The 27470-nt window shown below is 39.7% G+C and overlaps 1 protein-coding gene across 16 annotated transcripts in view; it reads left to right on the top strand.

Annotated features, from left to right (window-relative positions):
• Window positions 1-27470, top strand: part of DUSP16 (dual specificity phosphatase 16) — a 72052-nt gene that overhangs the window by 32787 nt on the left and 11795 nt on the right. For 15 of the 16 annotated variants that reach the window (XM_068953079.1, XM_068953125.1, XM_068953047.1 and 12 more), the window contains 3 exons: window positions 6009-6609; window positions 7703-7841; window positions 24343-24506. In XM_068953079.1, the coding sequence (XP_068809180.1) occupies window positions 6379-6609; window positions 7703-7841; window positions 24343-24506 (534 nt within the window). In that variant the 5' untranslated portion in view covers window positions 6009-6378. The remainder of the gene's footprint in view (window positions 1-6008; window positions 6610-7702; window positions 7842-24342; window positions 24507-27470) is intronic. The other variant, XM_068953159.1, reaches the window with a different exon arrangement.

Genomic DNA, 27470 nt, shown 5'->3' with positions numbered 1-27470 from the left:
GAATGCACAGTGTATAATCTAAAATGTATGTGACTGCTATTTTTACAAGAGAGAGAAAATAACACTATTCTATTCTGGCTGCTTACATGGATTGAGAGTACAGATCCACTGAAAATAGGACAGGAAGGAGCAGGCAATTTGATCATACGGATAAGCACAGGAGAGCAGGGTAAAAATCTCAAAACTGTTTCTCTTTCATGAACACGGTATGTCAGGGACACTTACAAATAACATTGATAGCTTTCTGTTTGAGCAGCTTCCTCGCTGCTCTCTGCTGTCACACCAATGTGCAGTGTGCTAGGGAGGGAGGGGGAAAGTCTGTTCTGGCATCTGCCACCTGACCTGAGGAAATGATGTGCTTAGGAGATGATGACGCTACTTGAGTCATCTGAAAAACCAGGAAACACCCTCCCTGCCCTGTTCTAAGGAACTTGAACCCTTACATCTTGTGTTAATAGTGCTTGTCTTCTAAATCACAGGCATTTGTAATCTCACTCCTCTGTGGTCTTGCTTTGAAGCACATAAGATACAGGCTTTGGTCTTACTTTGGTAGTGGCACGTAAGGCATAGACTTCTTGTAACCTTGATTAAATTTTTTTCCTAGATTTTACACTTTACTGTTGTTGGCCCCTGGAATTTATTGGTTTGCTTGCTGAATTCAGGGAGAATTTTGTCATTCCTCACTTTCACTACCAATCTCGTTTCCCGTATGCTCCTTAAACACTGTGCTTCTCACTGCTGATGAGTAGCAACCTGCAGGGATTCAGCGTTCTGTCTTTTTGATCATCAGCCAGTCTCTAATAGCTCTGGTCATGAGCTTCTTCCCTGGACAGCTTTTATTTCAAATCTTTCTGAAGCTGGTGAGGGAATGCTTTGGGTATCATAGATGTTGAGCAGGGGGGAAAGTGTCTTGCAGGAGTGGGAATTTACCCTATGATGTCTAGGTTATGAGTTCCTCTCTGATGCAGGAATTCATATAGGTTTGCTGGTGAGGACCACATGCTGCTGTAGTGGTGGGAACTGGTGCTGATGGTAGTGGCACAAGATATTAAATCACTGGCAGCTCCCAGCTCGGTAATACTGAAGCCAAATACTCCTTTGAAGCAGCTGATGTGCCAGCAGTCACATGCATACTGCAATTTAGGAAGTCTTACCTCAGTGTTTTGATTCAGCTATTGGGGTGTGTTTTGTTTTTTATTTTTTCCATGTTGTCCAACTTGAGAAACTTCAAAGTGAATTGGGTCACAGGGAGGATATTGTGGTGGTGTGGGGTTTTTTTTTTTTGTCTTATTTTGTGTTTTTTTTTTTCCTTGCGTGTGCATGTGTTTGCCTCTCTAACAAGTGGAATAATGCATGATTTTTAAAATAGTCTCTTTTTCAGGTGTCTCAAGCTGGGTATGCAAAAGTCTCCCTTCAGGAGCTTCTAATGTTCAGAGGTGGCAAAATCCTTTTGTTGGCATTTTGTCATGCAGCACAGATGGGTGAGGGAGCATTGTTGTAGAAACCTGCAAAACAGGCGTTAGTGACGTTGTGAACAAAATTGCTTAGTGTTTATGACACCAAGGTTCAACTTCAAGGTTATTTTCTTACGTGAGCTAGAGATCTTTCAGAGATTGTGGCAAACCTCCTAGAAGCTGTTTACGGGTTCTTTGAACTAGGAAGAATTAGAGCATAATTCTGAGGGTTTATGACACACGTTCTTTGCAGATCTACTTCTTCAAAAGTAACTGCTGTAATGTGAGCTGAAGCCTGAGATACCTAAAGTAAGCATCATTCTATAATGTGAGGGAATAGCTTGAACTCAGGATGGTAGAAGTAGAAATAAGGGTTGCATACGAAATGTGAATTATTTTGACTGAAGAATCAAGTGCAACATCTTAAGTACCAGATTCTCAGTTATGTGGTTGTCTTCTCTTTTACATCTGAGTCATTTGTGGAATGGGGCAAGGATCCTTGAGGGGAAGAAAGAACTGTAGTTCTGTGGTATTATATGTAAGTATTAGAGGATCCAGTTTTGTTCGCATGGAAGATAGCATGCAATCATACATAGATGGAGTTTTGGTTGTTTTGGTTCTTTAAACAAAGTTGAGAAACTGTAAAGATACTGGGCAGGTGTTGGACACAAATCATTTTAGTTTTACAGTGAGTTAAAAGTTTGATTTTCTTCTTTTAAACAAAAGTAAGTAACAAGCAGTGCCACATGTTTGTTACCTACAGTGAGGAAGAAGCCATGCAATATTGCTGAGTTGTACATGGGTGACTTCATGCAGTATTCTTGTGGCTGAATTACGTTTCACTTTTCCTTAATGCTGATTTCAGTGTAGAACATCCTGTGAATAAGATCAGCTTGAAGATCAGCAACATAATGGCCTCTTTAGGGCAAAGTGTTATAGTGCATCATTTTGTGAGACACCCTGATGTCAATACATACCATTGAGATCTAAGTCACAAGTAGAGCACAGAAAGAAAGCAGTCAAGAAACTGCAATTCTGCCAATTCGCAAACTTGGATTGGAAATGGAACAAATGTTCCAGCACCTCTTAGTAGCAGAGTGATTAGAGCAGTTGCCAGGAAAGAGGAGACACTCAGATTAAAATCTGTGTACTTCTCAATTTGTTCATCTCTAGTTTTTACCTAAAGTAGGGGACTGCCAGTTTCCCTTGGTTAGGTAGGTTCCCAGGAAAAAGTCTGAAAGCCTGATAGTAACAGAAGCAGTGGGGAGAAAAACAAAGCAAAAATTTTTAATGGAATGCTGTTTGGCAGAAATAGCCCCGTTGGTGGGGAGGGGAGGAACAAAATGTTTATCAATCACAATAATTTGAGATGACATTGCTGTTAAGTTTGCCTTCCGGCCGTGGGCAGAGGGCTTCTAGAAACTTACCATTGTGTTAGCACATAGTGAAACATTAAGGTAATAGTAGTATTTGAAAGGACTCTGATTGGTAGCCAACTTGCCTTGCATTAAGAAATTTGTTCTTTACCAACCACCATATGTGACTGGTTTGAGTTCTTTTGAGGATCCTCTAGAAGAAGCTTTTATCAGAAGAGAATAAAGGCTGCGACAGCAAACAAAAAGAGTTTGGAAGTTGTGAAATGTCCCAAACTTAAGGTTGCAAATTAAAGATTACTCTTTTTCTTTTATCTGCCTCCGTTTTAGAATTCTGTAGTTTCTCGCTTCTCAGCTGCTTTATTTTGCTATTGATACTTGGACTTTTATGTCAGCAATTTACCCATCAAAACAGACTGTCTAGTTCATGACCAAACTGTCTAGCTCATAGAAGAGCTAGAGCTAATTCCTACTATAGCCACTGGAAAAGCTTTCACTCATTTCAGTAGGCTTGGTATCTGGCAGCCTTTGCAAAAAGAAGAATCCAAGTTCATGACAGGGCATGTTAAGAGAAATAAAAAATGTAGGTTTTTTTTCCTCTCACTGGAAGAAATTGGACACAACTATCAAGTTTCAACGTTTTTTTTTCCCTTCCATAACGATGCAATCGTTTGATACCTCCCAGCCTGTCTTCAGAGAGCCTGAGGCCTCTGTATAATGACTGTCTTTTGAGGGGAAACACAGCTGCCATTCAGGTTGCATAGATAGGCGTGTGTGCTTTTTTCTTTTCTTTTTTTTTTTTCTTAATAGATTTAAGGACTGGTGTAGGGTCTTTTTTAATTTAAAGTAATAGGCACATCAGTACTATGTGTTTCAGTTTGGACAGGGCTAAAAAGCGCTGGAGGCTGCTAGCTGTATAGCAGTGAGTCAAGGCAAGCAGATAATCCCATGTTATCAACCCAGTGGCTGTTCATGTGCTGCCATTTTTCTTGTGTTATTACTGAAACTCTGTTCTCTTCAGAACGTGGAGCAAGTTTTCTTTAATTTTGTTTTCTGCATTTTTTTTAAAGATTAATTATTTTTGTTAAAATGAGGGTTATACTTTTTATGAATTTAATTTATGTTTTTGTATATGTAAGTTTGTATAATTCATCTAATGAATGAGAAGACCTGCTGACCTGGGATTTCCCATTGCTAAACACAAGTGACGTGTTACTGTAATAAGACTTATAGTAAACGATTTAAAGATTAGCTGGAAGGGTTTTTCTAGTACCTGGGGTCAAGATGCATGCACTATTGCTGAGTGGAATACAGAACTGTCCTTATTCTCACATTTATAAGTGAACCAGCTATTCAGCATTAGAAGTACACTGTATGTTTTTCAGGTGATCTCTTAAACTGAGGAGTTAAGTTTTTTTTTTTTTTTTTTAAATGGCTTTTAAATATACAAAATCTTCATCTTTGTACTTGAATGTGTATTAAGTGTTCAGGAAAGCATATCCTCTTAACTTGCTCCTGTTTGCAAGTGTTTCACTGCTTTAAGGAAGAGTGTCAATCAGTTGGACCTTTATTTTGTTTTTATCACCCCTTTCCCCACCAGCCTGCCTCAGTGTTCTGACACTTGAGTTGTCTTGCTTTGTCCCAACCAATAAAAAGTGGAGGTAAGAAGGCTGCTTGGGTCATAGGTTAGATGGCGTAGGCCAGAACTGATCCAGGAGTTGCTTGAATATGCAATTGGTGTAGTGCAAGAGGTGTATTTCGTAGTTTTACTGACCTAAAATCCCTTTTCCTGAGCAAGAAAAGGGACCACTATGCTGTGAAACACATGAATGTGGCTCCTTGCTGAATCAGCTGTATTGTGTACTGATCTGAGCCCAGACTGCTGGTTTGTAAGTAGTGTGCCGCATCAAGTAGGTGAGGAACTCTCTAAGCTTCATGCTTTCGCACACAGGCTCCAACTCTTGAGCTCTGTTGCCTTGGTTGATTCACCACGCTCAGTGGTCTCCTCTTGCCAGAGTCCATCATCAAGGCAGCTGAATGTGTGTAGCTTTTGTTTGTTCCGAGTTGTTCTTTGCAGCCATATGTGGACTGCTGTAAATATGCTGGATTGCACTAAGAGATCAAGTTTTGAGCTGTGGGAGCAAAGCAAATTGACTAATGATTCCTGTTGTATCTGTAGCTGCAGCACTAAGTGCACTGAACTACAGCTAAATCTCCTGGGGACCGAGCCCTACTGTGGCTCCTTCCTGAAGAGCGCCCCCCCTGATATGTCTTCCATGAAAGTGTATTCTGGGAGACTCTGAAAAGCCTGAGGTCGGCTGTGTGACAGTAATACAGATGGTGAAGCATTTCAGCTAGTTGATTTATTCCTGTGCCTCTGATGCTGTTTAGACTGATGTGGTTCAGGTGCGGTTGGCATCTAATGTGACTAAAGTATGATTTGCTTCAGACATTATTTAGCATGTAGGAAAAGTGTAGTGCACCTCATATAACTGTTCCAGTTGTTCCGGCAGGGCCAGAAAGTGCCTAATGCTGTACGTTGCAGTAGTGTGTATGAGGCTCCTGTTTCATATCTAGTGATTAATTCAAATAAAATGCTTTTGTTCTGATGTAGCATCTTGTTCTTCTGGTTTCTCTTCAACCATATTCCCAAAGGAGAGAGGTGGATATAAGTTTCATCCTTACTTTTGCACAGTGTCAGTTCCCAGGCATGCAGTGCTGTTTTATGAAACACTTTTCAAGGCATTAAATTTTAAAAATGTATCCCAACAAATTTTACAACTTCTTACTAGTGCTGGTGAAGTGCAGAAACACATCCAATTAGTTTTCCTATTGAAAAGAATGCCATGATTTAGGGCAGTATCTCTTAATTATATTCTAACGAAGTCTTGTGAAGAGGCAGAGCTAGTGGCAACAAAAGTCTGCAATTAAGACAGGGTATGTTGCCTGAAATTCAAGATAATTGTACAGGCAAGATTGTTGGAATAGATTCAGAGACTGTAGTTGCAAGTAGTATCTCTTAGACTTTTGGAATATACAGCAAAGGCGGGGGGAACTCTTCAGAAGTGTATTTATTATATGGAACAGACCACTGTGCACTAAGTCGTGAAGTTGAATATATTGTGCTGCAAACTTTCAGGGCCTCATCTAGTTTGTGTTTTTTATCTTTCCCTTCTTACAGGCTCTTAGTCCGGTGCAAAGCTGATGGGTGGGAGCAAAGGTAAAGAATGATGTAATGCAGTGGCAGCCAGAAAGCATCTTTTGTTTGAATTGTGAAATGGCCACTCCATAGTCATCTCCTGATGAATCAGATGTGAGGGACTGTTTTGTGGAACGAACCCTTTGTAATGGCACATCAACTGGAAGCAGGAGGAGACATTCATTTGAAGAGCTCTTTCTGAAAATGGGTTTAACTTTTCTTTTGCCAGTCACTACCAGCATGACCTCATACACTTCTAGTACAATGGTGTGGCTAAGCCTTTGAGTACACAGCCATTACATCATCGCAGCAAATTAGAGAGGGAGGTGGTAAAAGAGGCCTTATTGTTGTCATGGCCGATGAGATGATCAGGACTCAACTCATTGTCGCTGAGAAGTTGGTGGCTTTGCTGGAGAGCGGTACAGAAAAATTGCTACTGATTGATAGCCGCCCCTTTGTGGAATACAATACATCCCACATCTTGGATGCCATCAACATCAACTGCTCCAAGCTTATGAAGCGGAGGCTGCAGCAGGACAAAGTTTTGATTACAGAGCTCATTCAGCATTCAGCAAAACACAAGGTAGAAGTCATTTTCCTGTTATTCCTTGTATTTGTTTTAAAGAGCGCCTAGAAAGCAACTTGTAATAATTTTCCCTTCAGTATTTTGTTTTAATAAACACAATTGAGGGATTTGGCTTTGCCAAGCTTACCTGATTTAAGAGGGTATCAGTTACTAGAAAGTTTATCTTTAGCATTCTTTGTAGCGCTGTTCTCTCTTACATGACAGAGTAATTCATTGGGACTTGGAAATTACTCGGAAAGAACTTTGCTTGTAAGTGTTGTAAAGTACAGTCCCTTAAATGTATGTCATTAATGCACTAAACAGTCACATTCTAAACTTTGAAGGATACTTTGGGGTCTGTGGTACCAGGGATTACTTAGAAAGTGGTCATACAGTTTGGAAGGAAACGGGTAGCTATGCCAGTCCTGGCTCCCACTTGCTGTTTAAAATGCTTTTCATGTGAATAGCTGTGGGTGGGTTTTTTTTTTTTTTGATAGTGTAGCTAGTGAAAAGAAAATAGCCAAGCATTTTAAATTTAATGTGCATTTATGTGGCTTTTTTTTTTTTTTTAGTCCATTAGTACTTGTTTCTAATGTCTTGGGTGACAAAAGTAATCTGCACATGACATTTTTGCCTTGAAAGGTTAAAAATAAAGCTGTTATTATTATCTAAACATGTATTATACATAAAGTTTTTACAGAGAGCTCAAGTGCATATTGCTCTAGGCAGTTTAAGGTTTCTTTACTATTTCTAAATGAAAAGCTTAGAAGCAGAAGCTGAAGTTGGACTTTCTTAACAGCTTAAGCTGGGGGTGGGGGAACTAGCCACAAGTAATGCGTTTTATAGGTGACATTACCTAATGATTGAAACTTAGAGTGTGCTTCAAGTTGGATCCAATAATCAATTTTAAAAACTCAAAGGAAATAAATTTGGTCAGGAATTTTAAGTATGAAATAATAGTTGTTTTGCATACAGCTAGCTAAGAAATCCAGATATCTGGATTATTGCATGGTAAGCAGGTAGGAGCCCTTAGCCTGACTTCATGCAGCTGATAATGTGCTTTTAATCATCTTCCTCCCTCATACCTTATTTTCAATGACTTGTGTTTCAGATTGAAATTGATTGCAAGCAGGAAGTGGTGGTGTATGACCAAAGCTCTAAAGATGTGACCTCTCTTTCATCTGACTGCTTTCTTACTGTGCTCCTGGGCAAACTGGAGAAGAATTTCAGCTCTGTATATCTGCTTTCAGGTATGACGTACCAAAAAAAAAAAAAAAAAAACAACACTTGGAAAAAAAAATGCTATTGATATGATTGATGTATACAGAACTTTACTGGCAAAACACTTCAGTTAGGGCTGAGTTTTTTCATTAGTTCTTTATGCATATAGTAACATTTATAATACATACAATGCATAGGAATTGCATCTTACAGGGAACGTATTACACACCACGAGTGCTGCTTAAGTGGAAATTGATCAATATGTTTTTCTTTAGATGTGTACGTTTGCTATTTTAGGGTCAAAAATTGTATAACTGTAGTGCTCTGCTCTTTAAGCATTGTAGTTACCAGGGACTGGTGCATACTACAACAGCAAAAGTGCTTCCCCTGTAGTTAAAGAAGTTATTTTGTATGACTACTTAAACTTCAGTGTTCTTCAAGAGATATGCTATTTAGGTCCTTCCCCTCACCCCCGCTTTCTTTTTTTCTTTTGAATTTCAGGTCAAAGCATCCACAGAAATTTAAGTTCTTGTAATACAGGATTTGTTCTTAAGGTGTGTTTTTTGTTGTTTCTTCTGTCATGGAACAGTAGACTCAGTGTTCACAATAAGGAACAAGGAGGAGCATGAAGAAGAGGGGATGACACACAGAAGTAGGAAGTCATTGCAGTGACTGGTTGAATGATCTAATGAAGAGTACACATGGTCTCTGAGCTGTTAAAACTGCATTCAGAGACTGGATAATGATGAGAAGAAGGGACAGACCTCTGGAGAGATGCTTCCTTTTAGCAGGAGGATTTCGCTGAGTTTTTAGTGACTTCAAATGAAAGTGTTAGAGAGGTGATTGTGTTACAAAGAGAATGTTCCCAAACTATTTCAAAATTGAGTGCAGTGAAAAATGAACGATTTCTGCACTTAGGTGCACTAGGTGCTAATACAAGCTGTGCAGATATAGTAAACTTAGTAAGCTTTATACAGTAAACATACTTTATACAGTCAGCTTTATATACAGTAAGCATGTACAGTAAACTATAGTAAGTAGGATTTTGGTTTGGCTGTGTTGGATTCTGTTTTCTTTGCTCTCTTGTAAGAGTTATGCTTGTGGACTGTGGACTACAGTCTGAGATTAAGTAGCTCTTCTTCTGCTTGAGGCACCAGGTAAACATATAGTTTCTAGGCACAGTAAATGCTTACTGCAAAAGTGCTGAAATAAGTGGTTAGTACTCTATTAAAATTAAAACTGTTACTTCATTTGAAAAAATAGACTAGTCCAGGAGACATTCATGCCTCTTAAGAAACACCCCTTTATTGATCAAATATCTAACTCTTTTCGTCTATCTTGAGTTTTTTTTAATACCCTGGAACAGGTCATAGCTCCACACGGCAATACAGACTATTTACAATTTCATTTTCATGGTGGGAAGAGATACAGCGCTCTAAGAATTATCTCATGAGGGAGGGGGAAAAGCCTGAGTAAGACCAAACAGAGGAGGGTAGCACGAACCTTCGCTCCCAGAATTACGAGGGGAGACATCATCCTTAGGAGGATTTGGAGGAAAAAGAAAAAAAAAAAAAAAAAAAGGTTGCCCAAACTCTGTCAGTGCTGCCCCTTTTCTGTAGTTCTGTAGATTGGTTACTGGAGGCATGGCTGTGGTCCTCTTCTTGCTCTGCTGGACCCCATGAAGAAGATGCTCATAGTGTCTCCATAGTCAGGCATTTTAGTTGCCTCTGTAGGCATGAATGATATCAGAAAGGGAATGTACCCCAGTTTTGCATCATCTGGGCAAACACCAGTTGTGTACTTCATAATGATACTGTGAGAAAGCGTTGTGGATTTTTTTCTTGTATATGGTAGTTGTCTGTTCAAGCTGAAAATGCAGCTTAAAACACCTACAAGATACACATGCATATTAGCTAGCTGAGATGAATTAAGCCATGTGCAGCTGAAGGATTAGTTTGAGTGTCAGGGGAAGAAAGAGAAGCTAATGTAGTAAAACCCTCCTGTAGAAAGGAGGATCTTTATTTTAACATGTTAAATGCGTTTCTCTTAGCAGACATTAGATTTGAGGGGGGTTTTTTTGTTTTATTAAATAGCTAGGGATGGGGTATTTCTGAATGCGAAAACAACTGCTGGTTAGAAAAGGGAAATATGAAGAAGTGTTTACTATTGATCTATTACAGGTAAGTCCTTATTTCAAGAAATACAGCCAACTAAGATGAGTTGGTATCAAAATAATTAACATCAGCTATGCTCCTTCAGCTCTGTAGCATTTCCTTCTCTTGTAACTAGCTTCCTTCCTTACATAAGAAAGTTCCTTTGCACGATCCTTTTGGTTTTATTACATCTGTTAAAGAACTAGCTACTTAAAGAAGCAACCTCACACAGGTGGTAAATACGTCTTCCACTGTGCTGTAACCAGTTGCAGTCTCAGCAGCGTTACCTTTTCTGCTTGTGTCTCGATTAAGAAGAAAAACCCTTGTATTCCTCTCCTAGAGCCTTGGGAGTGGAGGGACAGCATGCAAGATTTTGTCTTATAAAACTTTTCTTGGAGTTTGTTGATATGCAGCTACAGAAAGCTAGATAAAATGTGTTGTTTCAGCAAGCTGATGACACACTCTCGTAAACGTTTATGGCTCGTAATGAGAGTAGGGGTCAATGCACCGTGCAGAAAGAAAAAACCTTTGGACTTGAGTATTCCCTAAGCCACACAATGTGGTTTGCTTAAAACAGTGACCTTAAATAAACATTTTGGGGTAGGAAAATATTTTTTGTTGAGATAGAATAAACGGCAATTAACAAATATCTGAAATTCTTGCATCTACTCTTGCTGCCTCCCCCCGTTACTGAGCGCTCGGTGATTTGGGAGGGAGGCAGTTGGTTTTGTTTTGTTTTGTTTTGTTCTTATTATTTAGGTTGTGCATAAAAGTATACTCTGCCCTGAAGGTTGTTTTTAATTGAAGTAACTAATGTGAAGACCTCAAAGGAACCCTTACCAATTAGTTTAAGCTCTTGATCTAACCTCGTAAAAATACTTATAATCTGGTGGGGAATGTTCGCAGGAATTTCAATATTTGTTTTAGTTCTTAATTTTTAACAGTGCGCAAAATACTGAAATGTGGGTCCTGGAAGCTTAACCCCGCTCCTATTACCATCCTACTCTGCTGAGTTAAATAAACACAAGGGTTTGACTTGGACCATTCTCTTCCCATATTTTGAGAACTAGATTTATTTTTATGGAGCTTTTTTTTAAATAGTTTTTTGGTTAGTTTTTGTGGGTTTTTTGTTGTTTAAGTTTGTGATGTTTCTACTTGGTCTGCAGAAACAGTTAGGAGAGGCTACTTAGCATTATCAAGGTGGTAAATAGCAAGAGTCTTATTTAAATCATGTTCTGGTATGCCAGTGGAAGTTATTCATTGTCTGCTTTCCTAATGCACTTATTCTTCCCTACTTTTCCTCTTAATCAGGCTTGTTCTTACTCTTGTAATGTCCTTGTAAGGGCTGCCTTTCAAATACTGCCTGTGATGATGATGAAGTGGAGGCTTATGTTATGTTTTCTATGCAGAGAATTCCTGCTACATGGAAGGATTTCTGCAAAAGCACGTGGAAGTCTTTACCTGTCTCTGTATCCAACCTGAGATTGAAAACAGCAATAACCTTATACAGAGACACTGTATTGGCACTGAACTGAAACCAAAAGCAGAATTCTTGCACTCATATGGATGTGGAGAGTTGGTAAATGTCTAAGAAGGATTAGATAAACAAGGATTAGATAAACATCAGAGTTCTGAAATGTAGGGTCATAGAAACAGTTTCACTGAACTCTTTGTAAGAATTTCTTAAAGTGCTGCAAAAATAGAGCATATTTTGCCAGCAAATCATGAAGGACGTATTTTTCTTTTTTTGTCAGTCACTGAATTACAACTTGGACTTGATGTAACTGGGTGTGCATTGCCACTGAGAACAATCAGTGTTGTTGAGGAAAGGGAGTAAAACATACTAGAAGCCTTGTGTGAGCTTCTAGAAGTCCTTGTACAATTTGACCTTCCAATGCCTATACACTCTGTTACACGTTTGTATGTGGCTGTATTCTGTTGACTCATGCCTTTCATTAAATAGCGTGGACCTGATCTGTAGATGGAATCAAGGTTGTGTATACTTGAATCTTGTCTGTAGAAAACCTGCTTCACTGTTGGAGATGAAGGTGCCATCTTTCAATGGCTGAAGCAAAGGCTACTGGGGAAGAAAGAGTGGGTCTCTCTTGCTCAGATCAGATGAGAGCTGTCATGAAGAAACGGAGTCTGTAAACTCCTATGTGCTACTTAATACCCAGGTCAGCCTAACAGTTCAGAGAATCACTAATGGAGAACTACAGTTCTTCTAGGTGCCCGGCATGAAGCCTATGTTTGACTTGTGTAAACTCTAAACACAGAAGTCAGGAACGTTGTACAGCACCATTCCAAAACCTTGTTTGGGTTTGGCTCATCATGGAAAAGAGTTATGGTGACATGCAGTCAAGGAGCAAATGGTGAATTGTCTACTAATCTCTGCTGTACTTCTGCCTATGAAAAATGTGAGCAGTAGTGTGGTTTAACGGATTTTACCTTCACAAGGTCTCTGAGCTTTCACTGAGTACAGAGGTACTGTGATAAGCAGAAAGACAAAAATTATTAATTTCATATTGAGTGACAAGTGCAGGTGACAATGAAGTCATAAGCTGAGTGAAGGTGGGCATGGGGGGAAAGGGCGAACAGAATGAGTTCGGTGAGATCAGGCAAAGGTCCTGGAAACAGAATAGTGAGCGATTAGCTGGAGACCATTGTAAAAAAAAAAAAAAAAAAAAAAAAAAAAGTTTTTGCTGAAACTTTCCAAATCGCTGTTTCCCTCGTCCTGTCCTTCACCTAGCAGACAGCACATGCAAAATGGAAGACTCACACAGAGGATACAAAGAAGGAAGCAAGCTGAAGAACTTTTCTACAGCCCTATTTATGCTGGGATTTGTCTTAAGGATGTTTGAAATCAACTCCATTCAAAGGACTCCATATAAAAACATGTGCATCTCAAGGGTACATTTACCATTGTATTGTCTTTACTTGCCTAAAGCAAAGCTGGATTTAAAAACAAACAAACAAACAGAAAAAGTGTCCTCTCCCTGCTTTGTTCCCAGGAAAGCTACATCTTGTGGCAGAGGAACCATGAGATGAAACTTAAGGAATATATTCCACATGGATAGGGCTGGTCATTTCCATCTCCCATTGATGTGAACAGGGTTGTGAGATGAACTTTTTTCTCCTGCTTCTGCAAACCCAAACGCCAAATATGCGGGTACTCAGTGTATTCTGAAAAATGGCATGAGTTAGCTGTTTGTGCGGTCTGATAAATTCCTGTCGAACACCCTTATATTTGATTTTTCTCCCACAGCCTCCTCCACTTCTTAATATTGGAGATGAATCTTAAGACCCTTTGGTTGTGGCTGACTGAAGTTCTCAGCCTTCCCTGTACACGCTCCTCTCCTTGAGGTGCTCTCAAAAAATTTGTATCTCTGAATGGTGTAGGTAGTTGATTAAAATAACTGAGCTATTTGCAAGTTGAAATAATAGGTAATAAGCTATTTAAATATTCTGTCAGTGTTTAGAGGAAAAGGTAGTTGCATAACAATGCTAGTTTTCCTGATAATCTGAATGTGGACAGTGTTGCAAGCAAGTCTCTGAAAGGAAAAAAGTAAGTCTTGCAGAGTGGATGCAATATTCTTGAAGTGATCTTTAGCCTATGTAGTGCAGTCAGTGTCAGTGGGGAGGAGAAGAGAGCAAGAAAGGAGCTTTGCTTTGAGTCGCCCCTGTGAAAGCCTCCCTCTCCATCAGCCTTAGTGAGAACCTAGAAAAACCAGTACCCTTGGCTACAGCTAGCCCTGTGCAAATATCCTCCCACCCTTTGTACTCAGAGTGAGGTTTTGAGTACTCGTTTAGTGCTATGATTGTTTTAAGCACTTGAAAAATGGGAGTACGCTTTATTACTTTCATATGTGTATCCACTTGCTGTCTTTTGAGAGAAAGCAAAGTTTGACTAGTGTGACGCTCTCATAATACTTCTCAAACCCAAGAATAACTTATTAACTTTGCTTTTGTTTTGGATTCTTTTAGATGTTTATGAAACTTAATGGACTGAAATTATGATGAGGATATTTTTTCTTTAGAGACAGAAAGAGCAACTGAGTGTCCAAGTTGTTCTCTTTGCTTGTGTTTAGGTTGACTCTTCTATTGGTATATGCCACTTGGGGGGGGGGGGGAGGAGTAGGCCTTGACCCTATTCTTTTTCCTCCCTCCCCTCCTTGTTTGCATAGCCCCTCTATTAACCTTGTCTCACCAAAGACAGTAAACTCTCCAGGGCAAGGAACCCTCTTTGCTCCTGTGCTCGCAGAACACCTAGCGTAACAGGGAGGCTTTCTGAACGTTGCTGTAATAAAACCAGAGCTTTGTGAAGCCTTCGGTCTGTGCAGAGAATCCCGGCGACCGTGATGAGAGGGGACGGGAAGGGAGCAGGCGTGCTGTCTGCCGGGATGGCAGCGATCCGAACTGGGCTCTGCAGCGTGAACTTGTGTAATGGAAAATGGCAAGCGTCCCTGTTTAGCTGAGCTGGAATGCATGAATTGTAACGGTCTGTGTAGGTCTGCAGCTCATTTAAACAAAGTGGAAACATTGCAGATTCATAAAAGTTTGAGTCAGAAAGCTTACAACTCTTCTTCGTTACAACAAGGGGGAAAATCTATACTGTAGCTTTTAGATGCATGTTTTAATGTATATGGGCAGAAAACGTTCAATGGGAATGTGACTGTGAAAATGCAGTTAAGCCAGAGCGTCTGATCTGATTTGAGGCAAAGTGAACATTAAAGTTAGTACTTTGTACATCTTCTGTCTTTGCTGTAATGCTGTTTAAATTCAATTTTTTGTGTAGTTTTCAGTAACGGTAGACAGGTTACGTGCTTAGCACTAATAAGCCCTTACAGTAACAAGTTCCAAATTGCTATGTAGAGGGAAGCTAAATGTTAATGTACTCCACTGCATACCCTTGGTGAATAAAGAAGTTTGGTAAGGTTTACTCAGACATACAGTATCTAAACATTATGTTGTGGATCTAGTTGGAAATTTTGCTGTTTTTTGTTGTTGCTTTTTTTTGTTTAAAAAGGGTTACTAATACACTGTTTATTAGTATATAGCTATATAAAATTCATGACTAATTGGTGCCCTCAATGAAGAAGCTAATTCTGGATTAAAAGTAGGTGGGGAAATCTTCTGTCAAACAAGCTTCAAGTCTCCCTCATGCAATGTTTTTCTGGTAAATGCAGGTCTTACATGTTTTTTGACTCATCATTTGGGCCTTAGACTTTTTCTGCTCCCTGCCCTCTGCTCTAAAATAATTGTGTTTGATGCTGACTTAACCCTGATGAACTGGCAAACAATTAGGCCTTGTGGGAGGAGGAGTGAAGTTGCTTCTAGCCTATTTTCAAGAAGAATTAATTGAGAGAAAACTAATTTCTCCCTTTGGTCTTTTCTGAATAGTTAGAATCCAAAGGGGAAGAAAAAGGAAAAGCAACCAACTTGAGTTGCATTCAAGAGAAATGCCAGAGATGTCCAGTGTGCTCTGCATTGCCAGTGTATGTAAGCTTCTCCAGCAGACCCTGTGGCCTGTGAAAAGCAGATGTATTAACTGTCTGTTATATCTGCATCAGCAGCAAGAGGAGAAATTCCTCCATGCATCCCATATGAGGCATACAGTGCTGCAGGGCCAGCTGGGATGTTGTATAAAACACTCCATATACTTATTTTAGCTTGAAGTTTTAGGGAAACCATGTGAGTTGCCAGGTTGTCTCCCTGTCTGCTGTCACCCACAAAGATTTTTAAGCTTGTTGCTCAGTTTCCGTAAGGTTTGACCAAAGGTGTAACAAAAAAAAATATAATGGAAGTTCTTGCAAGTCTTACAGAAATAAGTATCGGTACAGTGGAGAGCCTCAGATTAGTGTCTGCCCCTGAAAAATAGTTCCAGGTTGAGTTGAGCTGGTTGTGGACCTGCTGGTGTGGCAAAGCAGCGGTACTGTGTAGGCCCCAGCAGCGGTCGGTCAAAGAGCCGTTCGGAGCTCACGCTATAATAGCCACCAGAGAATCCAACCACAAGGGAGCCCCCAGTAGGCAGGCAGGATTCTCAAGTTCTGCTACCCCTGGAGTTACCTGGTTTAAAAATATGCTTGCTTAGTGTGAAAGTCTGGAGCTACCATTCTAGTCTTTACAATCAGCCTCCATTAGTTTGAGAAGGTGGCAAGGTGCCTTATCTGGGTTATCAGCTTGTTTTCTTCTCTCTCTGATTCTCATTTTCTTCTCGTTCTCCTTCTCAGCTTTGTTGCCAGGCTCTTGGAGTGAAAGGCAATTGGGTGAGGCTCTCCTCACAGCCTAGTTTGACAAGCTCATAGGAAACTGATAGTCCTTCACATCACTCATGTGTTTTCTCAACTTTACTTTCCTTCCAAGTTACGTTTCATGGCTGCCTTTAAAAAGAAATCCTCCCAAGGCAAATACAATTTGAGTTCATTCTTAAAAATGGAAGCAGTACTGCTAGGATTTGTATATGCATGGAGCTCTCCTTTTATAGGAGTTGTGTCCACATTTGGACAGTTTTACTGGAAAAAGCAAGTTACACTTAAGAGGAAGGTCTCCTGTTCTCTTATGTACCTTTTACTGTAGAGTTGTAGGCACATCAGCTGTTGCACATTAATTTCACACCCGACCTTAAACTGCCTTATCTCTGAAGTGTAGTCAAGTATCTGCTCTTTTCTGTGCTTTGTCAATATGTACTTACCTGATTTGTAAGAGAGCAGCTATCTTTAGGCGATTAAAGAGAAAACTTAAGGTGCAGAGCTCTGAAAACATTTGAGAATGGTAAGGAATTACGGGGTTGGCTATTTCAACAGTAATTTTAAAAGCAACTTTAAAGAAATATTAGGATTGTCTAGTGATTGATTTGTCTGTGTCTTAGAAATATGTGGAAGTTGATGCATAGGATGCATATGTGTATGAGGAAACTGTATTATATTAAACTTGCATGCAAAGGAGAAAAACTGAATTGTTAAATATGTGTGGATAGGGGAGAAGTCACCAAAACAGGCCTGTTTGACTAATGCAATAGCTGGTAGTTAAAACCAGCCAGCAGCCTGTTACTGTAGTATGTTGTGTAAGTGTGTGAGTGAGCTATATAGTATGTTGCGTAGGTGCCAGTGAGCTGCTCCAGGAGATCTCTGAAAGAGAGTAAGAAAACATGACACCAATCTGCTCTCTAGCCAGCACCTTGCAGAAGAGAAGGGTATTTGGGGAAGTGGAGAGCAGGCAACTAAAGGGGTCCTGGGCTGGTGCAGGTTGGGTGGGAGAACCTGCAGGGTAGCTGCAGCGATCTACTGCTCAGTAACAGATGACACTTCACTGGACCAGCTGTAAGACCCAAAAGCTGAAGATGAGACTTGTGCTCATGTGAAGAAAGGCAGTGCATTGATATGTGTGAATGCAGATCAACACTTGAATTGTGAAACCTGTATTTTAGTAAATTGGAGTTTCTGCTTAACTTTTTTTTACTCTTCTCCACTTTAGATCTATCTCACAAGTATTTGGATTTCTCTAAGAATAGAAAAATGCTTTTACTTTTTAATTCAGAATCTGTTGTTGAATATTTTATGACATTGTCCTGTTTCATTTTCATTGGTTACATCTATTGGCATGACTTGAACCATTTTAAGGAATATAAGGAGCAAAGACAGGGGAGGGGAAAAAGAAACCAGCATAACATGGAATGACCATAGGAAACATCTGTATTTTTTTTTCTTCAGTTTTATGTCCTATTAGCGTCATTTGTCTTGAATGGTTTCACTGAGTGTTGGACACAACCAGTAGAATGTTATCTGCACTTTGCAATTCTGTATTAAGTGTCCAGATCAAGGACCTAGGGCTTAACCAGCCTTTTATTTGCAAAACCTCTACAGCGTTTTGCAGAGCTACTGCCCCTGCAACTGCAGTGTGGTAGCTGACAGCATTATGGAATGCTCCTAGCCAGTTTCCATATAAAATAAACCAGATGAGATGATGTAAACGTTTGTGGTTCTCAATATTATTTCTCTTTATTAATTTAGAATTTGCCTCTGATGGTAGTTAAACTAAATAGTCATGAAGATCTGGATGGATTCTGTTCCTGTAAGAAAATGTAGCTGTTCCCAAATCAACAAAATTTCTCTGGTTATCCTTTGTTGCCACCTTATTGCAGCTTCTCTCCCTCTTCTCTTCCTGCTGCTGACGAAGTTAGTTGGGAGATTTATTTTCACAGGAATTAGGCAGTGAATCTATAAGAAAAAAATAACTTCTAGTCTAGAAGTTTGTTGAAACTCTTTTATGCCTTCTGTATTTGGCCCTATTTTGTTTCCTGAGTTGGCTGAGAAGGGAGTTGAAACTTCTCTGGTATCAAGATTCCTTTAATGATCATACCTTTATGATGATAATCATAACACATGTACACTGCGTTATGAAACTGTATTGTTTTGATCAAAGGGAAGTGTGTGGTCACTACTTTGCAGAGCCATAGCAACAGGGTAATTGAGTAGGATACTGGATCTTGCCAAATTTCTGTTAATGGATGTGGAGGCTTGTAAGCCAGAAGTGCAGGCTTTAGTGTAAAGATCTAGGAGGTGCTGGGTTTTCTGCCATACACAAGCATTTAGGCTGCAAAACCTCTTGACAACTTTTGGCTCCTTAACATGGTTTCATAGAAACTGCGTGAATCGTAGCCACACAAAGCGAGCAGAACAAGTCAGCACTAGAACGTGGTACGGTACTGCCGTTTGTTAAACATGCTGCAACCAAGGGCTGCATGTCACTTGGTTAAAACTAAAATCATTTTACTGGTCTGTTCATTCTAACAAGCTACTTAACTGCCTCAAGGTAGCTCAGCTCTTGCTTGTGTCTGCAATCTTTTGATAGACCATCTAAAATTAGAGCAAAGCTGAATTAGTGGATTTTGTTTCAGAAACACCCAGGACACCCAGCTGAACATCTCAATTAATTTACCACTGCTATTTTTATATCTTCTGCTTTCAGCTTGGAAAATACATGATAAAGTCTGAAATCCCTTCCATCTCAGTTACTTTAATTTGCTCCCATAACGATGGTAGTCATCATCCCCAAAGACTTTTCCCTCACACTTGGGTAGGACCTATTATGCAAGTAAGTCAAGCTTACTTGTAGTGTTAGCTACTTGCTATCAGTCAAGGGATGCAGTGTCTTGTATATGCACGGTTATGATGGGAGCAAATGTATGCTTAAAAGTGAAGAGTGAGGTGCTTCTACCTCTGTCTATATATTCCATGACAATAAGACAGAAATTTTGTTGTAGATTAAGTTACTTTGTATGCCTTGTGCAGCTGCTTGATCATCAGGGTTTTTTAGACATAATGGAATTATTGCAGTAGTAGGATGGAAGAGTCTTCCATTTAATTCATTGGTATTAGGTGGGTTAACTGAAAAAGTAAAGGGTGAAAACCTCCTTTGGGGCAAGGGGAATAGTCTTAAGCACAAGTAAAATTTTGTAGATGGATAACAATGTTTTTCAGTTTCCTCTTTCCTCTGTCATTGACTCTCGTCCTGTTGAACGTCAAGGCGGCTATTTCAGTCTAGCTTCGCAATGAAGAATAGGGACAACCTATATGATTCCATAAGCTATTCAGGAGAGGCTATTTCAGAGTTCTTTGTCAGCCATCTATTTCTAGTCTATAGCACGTTTGGCAGTTGTGCTGATTGCTAAGGCTACAAAGAATAGCCTGCCAGATATTTTGAGCAGGGAGGGGATACCCCTCTGGTTGAGACACCCTTGGCTGCAAGGTGAGGGAGGCTTACTAGATTTTTGCCTAGAAGATTAGGTCCTGGGCCCAGTTTGAAGCTTATCAAAGACTTCAGTGAGGCTTTAATAAACCCCTAGCTCTGTTAATGACCTGTAGATGTGTGTGCCACAGTTTTAACATGCTCTTGTTGATTGATTTACCATTTGCAGAGGCTGGAGGAGTAGTAGAGAAAGGGTGGTGTTTATGAACTCGCTCCAGAAGAAAAGCACATTTTCTCTTACTAAAACAGCCATACTCCAGCTGAGGTAGTTAAGGAGATTTAAAGATGAAATTTGTTTTAGCACAAAGGTGATCTCCGGATTATGAAATCTGAATCTAAACCAGTCCCCTGTTCTAACAGTCAGTTTTCTGTGCTGTGTTCCCATCTATACACCAAATTCCTTTTCCAAATACTTAGTCTGGTTTTGAGCACTGTCTGCTTCCTTACAGCAGGAGAGTACAGGTAGTCTTGAGTAGTTAAAGAACCTTTCTCCTAAGAGGTTCCTCGAATAGACCATATGTTTTTGTGACTGCTGGGGATCAGAACCTGTAACAAAAATGCATGAAATAAGTATATCATTTTTTTCTACACATCTTCAAGTGCCATCATTTATTGATATATTGTTTATATAAATAAAAGAGAGATAACTTTGTAAGGCTGAACATCCCAAAGGAAGTGTTGAAGCATCTAAGCTTGAATCACTTAAAGCTTGCCTTGACAAAGCCCTAGAAAATAAGAATACTCCTTGCACTTAGGATGATGGGATATGTGTTCCACCTCCCCAAATCTCAGTTTTCAGCCTATTAGCTTTTTGCTGAACTTTTTGCTGCAGCATTCATGGAGAAGTGAGACCAATCTGTAGGTAGTGAGGAAAATTCTTTCCCCTCCCCCTAAACTTTGCCTGCGTAGTCTTTTACAGTGAAAGTGCATAAGTAAGATCTTTGCTTGTGCTGCTCTCCTGTAAGGAGCTTGAGTCACTCACTTGTGTCAAAGGCTTCAGAAAACAGAAAAGCTTCCCAAGAAATAAAGAATAAGCAACTGAAACCAAACAGTGATATTGGGCTCTCTCTTACTACTTCCCCCAACCTCTCAAGGAACTTCTGGACTCTGGTGCCGTATCTTACATTAAATCTATCTAAGAGTCCTGGACCTGGCATGTAGTGATTGCTTCCTGTAACAACATTATGCTGTACCTTGGAGACCTGAGAAAGTGCTTGGGAGAATTGATTTGAAAACTCTGTCATGTGATTAGTACAGTGAACAGCAGCCTCTGTGCTCCTGAACAGATACTGTAAACCAAGGAGAAGGAAATGCAGCTTATAGGAACGCTTGAAGGTGTCAGAGCCAAACCTGTACTGCATCGCTGGTGTATTTCTTTCCTTTTAGGACTCAGGCTCTGTGGTAAGCAGTGATTTAGCTTAGCATTGACACCCTTTCCACAGCCCCCCAAAACACACTCATATTTCTTTACCCCTGTTTCCCAGCTGTGAATTCCTCCTGGTTGCCTTGGATTGGATTGAGAAACTTCCCTGAGTCCGTTTAACTCACTAACCAGGCAGAAACCACTTTGGCAAAAATAAATTCATTTACTAGTGATGGAGAGAAGGAAGGATTTTTTTTTTTCCCCTTTTAAATCAGATTAGCGTATGTAATATCAGCTCACAGAATTAACGTTCATAGATGACGCAGCCAGGAACTGGAGTAGAAGGAGAAACACAGGAAGGTAGTGAGGAGTTGTGTTCATTTAGTTGCTTTTGAAACCAGACTCAGGTTGCTGTGTTTGGGCTTGCGCTGGGCCTGTGCTCTTGGGCTTTTGTTTATCTAACTGGGTCCAGAACTGCCTCTTTCCTTTGCTTTCTGAAACTACATGGGTGTGAGCTCTCCATTATGTGGCACAGGAAAACGGCTTGCAGTTCAGCTCCTTAAAAGCAGTATTGATTGTCCTTTGGACTCTCTAGGCGGTGCTTTTCATGAGGTCCTGGGGATATTCTAGGTGACCGCCTGTGTACCAAGGTGTTTGCTGTGCACTCCCGCCAGCGCACAGACCTTACCACGCTTCTGAAACCAAACTGCATTTTTTGTTTAGGCAGCACAGGAACATACTGAGCAAGACAAAAATAAGAATTTCTGTACATATTTTGCTCCTCCTCCTTTTTGACTCTTACCCCTCTGCTATAAATGCCTCCCTGTCTGTTTCTATCCTTCCTAAGCCTCTTCCGTTCTAAGAAGTTTTCTAAAAGTATAAGTGGTTTGCAGTGTGGGGGTGTTTGGTGTGTGTTTTGTGGGTGTTTTTTAAACAGGCTTTCCATTTTTCAACTCTCTCTTCATGTGACGTGGGTAGATTTTACCCACTCAGCCATGCCTGCTGCTTGCACCAGATCTGTTCCTGGTGGTTTACTTGTATAGAGTTTAAAAGACTCAAAGCATGCCATAGTACAACTACCCAGAATTCATAAACCGAACACAGATTCCCCAAAGAATTGCACCATAACGTTTTCTTTCTTCTTTCCTAGCAGATTGTAGAGTAAAAAGGAATCTATATAGTTACGACATTAAGCCAGATTTAAAATAGAAAACCTCTTACAGTAAACTAAAACTATTTTTGTCTTGTGATGATTCAAAAGATGAGTATTATCACTGGTCTAAAATCACTTAGCTAATGAAATAGAGAAGTGACTTTTTCAAAAAGGAGACTAACAGGAATTGCTGTTCCTGATGCTTTTGTTCTGAAAACTGCTCACTGGCTTTTTTGTGTATCAGATAAAGTGGGCTGTTAATAAACACGCTGGCTTTTTTTTTTTTTTTTGAGAAGGAAGCAAAATATCTAAAAGAGGTAAAAGGATTTCTTTTTTTCCCCTGAATTTACCAAAGATGCAGAATTTCAAACCTGAGGAATAGCCATAATTCAGGCAATGGCAGTGCAAGCCTTGACAAAACAGTACATTATGTTATTGCTGAATAATTTTAATTCATGTCTTCAAAGTCTAATAACAGTAAACATAGTATTTGGCAGATTTAATAGATTAATACTTGACTTCCTTGATGATAAAAAGGTATCTTGTTCTGAACAAGTTATAATTACTCTTCCTTCACTTTAAAAGCACACAGAGGAATGGAATTTTAAGTGAGGGAAAAAAACAGGGACTTTGACTTCCATTTGCACCTTTGAACCTTACTGATTGGCTATAACATGTGCAAATAGTCAAAAACAAAACAAAACAACAACCCCCCCCACCATAACATACTGAGTGAAGCAACTGGCTATAGTTCTTCTTTAGAGTAGTTTGCAAAGATTAGGAAGTATGAGAATGAACTGAACTTGGGTTTTAACTAGGTTTGTAAAAAACCTAGCTAGCTTTTGTTAGAACTTGTTTAGCCTAAGTGTAAGTTGGTTGCCAGGGATGTCTTTGATTTTTTTTTTCTTTTTTTACCTGTAGGTAAGGTCTGTTGGACCACTGATTTATTACACAGTTTTTGTGATGGGAGGGAAGCAGGGACATAGCCACCCAGGAGAAGGAAACAGAGCTTGAGATGTGGTTTTATGTATTCATTTCTAGAGCAGTCTCAACCTCACTTTTTATTTCCTTCATGTTTCAAATCAGCAGTGCCAGGCTGATGGTGAAACAGCCTAAGAGTATATTTATGATGGCCGCTGGGATTTTAGGTATGATGCGGAGTCAATTCCGGGTGAATTTAAATATGTTATCAGTCATTCTACCCAAGTTTTTCTGACTAGGTTAATGCAGTGTTGGGAAATAATAATGCAAATGTCATGGAGCCGTAATTTAGATAGGGCCCAATACTTTAATTAATGTGAATGGAGAAGCAGCTAGCAGTAAGTGGAGTAAAGAGAATTGTGGTAATTTGCCTGGGGAGTCCCAGTGGCTGGGCTTCAGCTCTTCCCCTTCCTAGCTTCCTCCGTACTCCCCCCTCGCCCCACCTTCCCCAGTTGAGATGGAGAAGCCTCAGCTTGGTGTGGTTTTGAAATGTGAAACCTCTTGGACTGTATTTTATGAAAAACATAAGTTATTAAGCAGCATAGAAAATAATAATGTGGGATTTGAAAGCAAACATTAATCACAATAACCACATATATTGTTGCTTTTAACAAATTCAGTAATCATGACTTTTTTTTTTTTTTTTTAAAATGCAGTAGCAACCACAGTGGACAATTACAGATCCAATATAGAAGGCAGGAGGTGTTTAAAAAAGCTTGTTGTGGGGGAGAGCAGAAGGTGTGTGGTGGTGGTGGTATAGGTTGTTGGGTTTTTTTCTTTTTTTTTTTAGTCTCCCTTCCACATATGATCATTATGAATGGGAATAAGCATCAAAAATATTGAGGAATGGAGAGAGTCAGAGAGAGACAGAGAAATAGATGTCTCAGGTAGAATGACAATACAAAACCAGGCCATAACTTGTGTGATGAATGGTTCGTTCTGCACAGCCATGGCACCTCTGGAAGAGGCACACATGCAGTTGTGTGAGCTCCTCTGTTAAGGCTTTCCTGTTGCACCTCAATAACTGTCTGTCTTGCCATCCCATGCAATGAATGCTTTCTTTTGAGAACTGGTGTAGGCACTGATGCCTTCAACACTGCATGTAAATAAAATTCAGACCGTGTGTTTCACAGGTGGTTTTGCTGAATTCTCCAGTTCTTTCCCTGGTCTCTGTGAAGGAAAATCCACACTCGTCCCTACTTGCATTTCTCAGCCCTGCCTACCTGTCTCCAACATTGGGCCAACCCGAATTCTGCCTCATCTCTATCTTGGGTGTCAGCGAGATGTCCTTAACAAGGTGAGTGTTCTGGACATTATGTTGTTTACATGGATGAGCACATAATCTCTATGTGTCTTTATCTCAGGGCATCTATCATATTGCGTCATTACAGCTGTAAAACATCTGAAATAGATTCTGGATGACAGCTTTTCATGGTTTATGCTCAGTCAGCTATGTGAGAACTAATGATATACAGTCCGTATAATTAATCTACCTGTCATGTAATCTGAAACTTGGTCTCCTCTCACCTTGGTCTTGGAGAAGATGATATGACACCTTCCTCAGTAACCTACAAATCAAGACAGACTATTAAATCTGCCATTACAGCAGGTCAGGTTTACTTGAATATACTTCCAACTGGTTTGTTTTGGCAAGTGTTAGAAGTTAACACAACTATGTAACTATTAGGTTACTGTGGGAGAAAGAAAGGTTGTCCCTAAATACCATCTATTCTGTGATGGAGGACTACTGCAACAAATATTTGTTTAGCTAATAAAATGTTCAGATATGGGCAATCAGTTGGGTCCTTTAAAATGAGCCTTTTTGGTAGCACTGTACTCAAAACATTTGCCGTTTCTGAATACGTGTGCATTTAATAATTTCTGTTCCTAAAGACTAGCCCTGGACATTTGTGGTATACATAAAATAGCGAGCAAAGCCTTCAAGTGTAGCACTTGCAGGATGCTGGACTCTCAGATATCTAAGAGTCCATGTCAAATTGCTGTATTCTTATGTGCTTCCACAGGTGTTTACTTCCATGAGGACACCAAGTCTTATATTGCTTAGAATCTGCATCTTGGGTCACTTCTCAAAGGATTTTTTTTTTTTTGTCACTTCTACTGCATGTGCCCTCTTGCCTCCTATTATTATTTGGGAGTGGCATTTATTAGTTGAGTTTCCAACAGCTTTCATATGCTGGTATTTAAATATATAGATTGCGGCAGGGTGTGAGGGGGCACAGAATTCTTCTCCCTAAAATGTTGCCTTAATTGTGAAAGAAGTGTGTGTGTTTTTAATCCACATATAAAGCTTAAGATAAGTTCCTGTGTTAACAGACCTGCAGTTGCATCAAATTCATATTCTTTAGCATAATATTTTTTCATACGTTTCTTCTACTTTTTCATTCCATTCCAGCCTGGTCCTTAATAAGCTATTTCTGGATTTCTCACTATTGTTTTAACAGCATCTTTGATACACAAGCAATCTGCTAGATGGTGTTAATATGGAGGATAGTCAGTAGTCCTTGTATTTATTTATTACATCCTTTAAAATCTTCTGCATCTTTGTTGCCAGTGAACAAGTCAGAAACTTAGGCTTGATTCATTTATAATGGATATCAGAATGGCTTATTCTTACCACAAAAGCACTTTATGGTTCCAAGAGAAAAAAACCCAGGAAATAAGTAAAAAATCCTTGTGGTAAATGGTAGAATATCAGAAAGATGCTTTTATGCTGTTTGTTTTAATATGTGAATGGTAAGTGCTATCCTCAGTCACAAGAGGCAGGGGGATCCCTTACTCTCTTCCAGAGCCAGGGCAATATCACTTCATTTGGGATGCGGCTGGAGCTCCACACTGGTGCTGTCTATCTGTTGTGGCTCCTAAATAGTGAATAGTCCCAAAGGGATGAAAGAGGCTATTCACCTTACTTGCAGTAAATTGATGCCTATGAATGGATGTTATGCACAAGCACAGTAAGGAGGAGAATCCAAGTGGTAGCTGTGGTGAGGAATTTCATTATAGAGCTGGAGGAGTCTATAACCACAACTGCTACTGGGTAAGCCCTGAGTGTCTACAGGAAGAGTTTCTAACTGGTGATGTCTCTCTGGCCTACTAGTTTATAATCTTGATATCATTTCAGCATGTTTCTGTCACAGAGCAGGAAGCCCTGCAGATGCAGATAATTCAGAATTAATGTAGGAGTCTCAGGTTCTGTACTTCCTCATGTATTCTGAGGAGTTACAGTGAAGGATTACTGTCTCCCCTATTTTCCTTTGGAGAACCACAAAACCAATAGAATACAATCCACAGAAAATTTAATCAATTCTTATCTCCTGGTGTTATCCTCTACAGTCAAACTTTGGAAATTCTGCTGTAGATTAGTAAAGGACTCTAATTGGTTTCTTAACCATTTTAAGACAAATATCCGTTTTATGATTTCAGATCTACTTGTCACTCATACCTTTTTCTTCTTACTGTGACCCAATAGCAGACAATTCCCTATTCTGTTACTTGTTCACTGCCCCGAGATAGACCTTCATGTCTCAGTAACTTTGTGATCCCTTCAGTTTTGCTGATTGCCTATGGAAAGTCTGAAATGGCTTCCATTGTAAGTATTGGTACCTTTATTAGCTTTAAAGAAGCTGTGGAAACATATGAAGATTTCTGCCTCTTAGAAACCACTTGATGTTTTGGCAACTCCCAATTTCCTGGTATTAAACAGTTTCTTGATTCATCTCAGAGTTAGCTATAACTAGAGGTCAGAAAGCCAAAAATTCTGAGGGCAGAGAGACTACCAGACAACTCGCTATTTCTATTGCTCTCCCTTACGCACACTGTGCTTCTTGGGAAGCCTTGATCCTATGTGAGGGTATTAGGGAAAGCAAGGAGGATGTCCCTCGCTACTTTGAGTACCAGTACATAGTAATAAAAAAGTTGAGAAGTGCAGAATATTCAAGAGGGTGAGAAACAAAAATGTGTGAGAAGTAGCAGGGGCTCTGTCTGTTACAGCGGTCAAGAAGACGGTAAGTGGTTAAGTTTGTGTGCTCTGGTTTAATGGCCTTGCTGCTTTGTCCATTACTGGAGATGACTTCTGTTAAGATTAGAATGTGCTTTTTGTTCAAGTTTGGATTTTTTTTAATAACTTACTGGAATTTTTCATAAAAGATACTGCAAACTATAAAAGGTAGTTATGTATGTTGACCTTATGTTTTGCCCTCACATGCTTTCTATGGGTTTCCCTTATTTTTCCTATTGATTTATC

This window comes from Struthio camelus, chromosome 1 (genome assembly GCF_040807025.1).
Source record: "Struthio camelus isolate bStrCam1 chromosome 1, bStrCam1.hap1, whole genome shotgun sequence".
Lineage (NCBI taxonomy): Eukaryota > Metazoa > Chordata > Aves > Struthioniformes > Struthionidae > Struthio > Struthio camelus.
The sequence above is the reverse complement of the archived record's forward strand: the minus strand, read 5'-3'. Positions and strand labels throughout refer to the sequence as shown.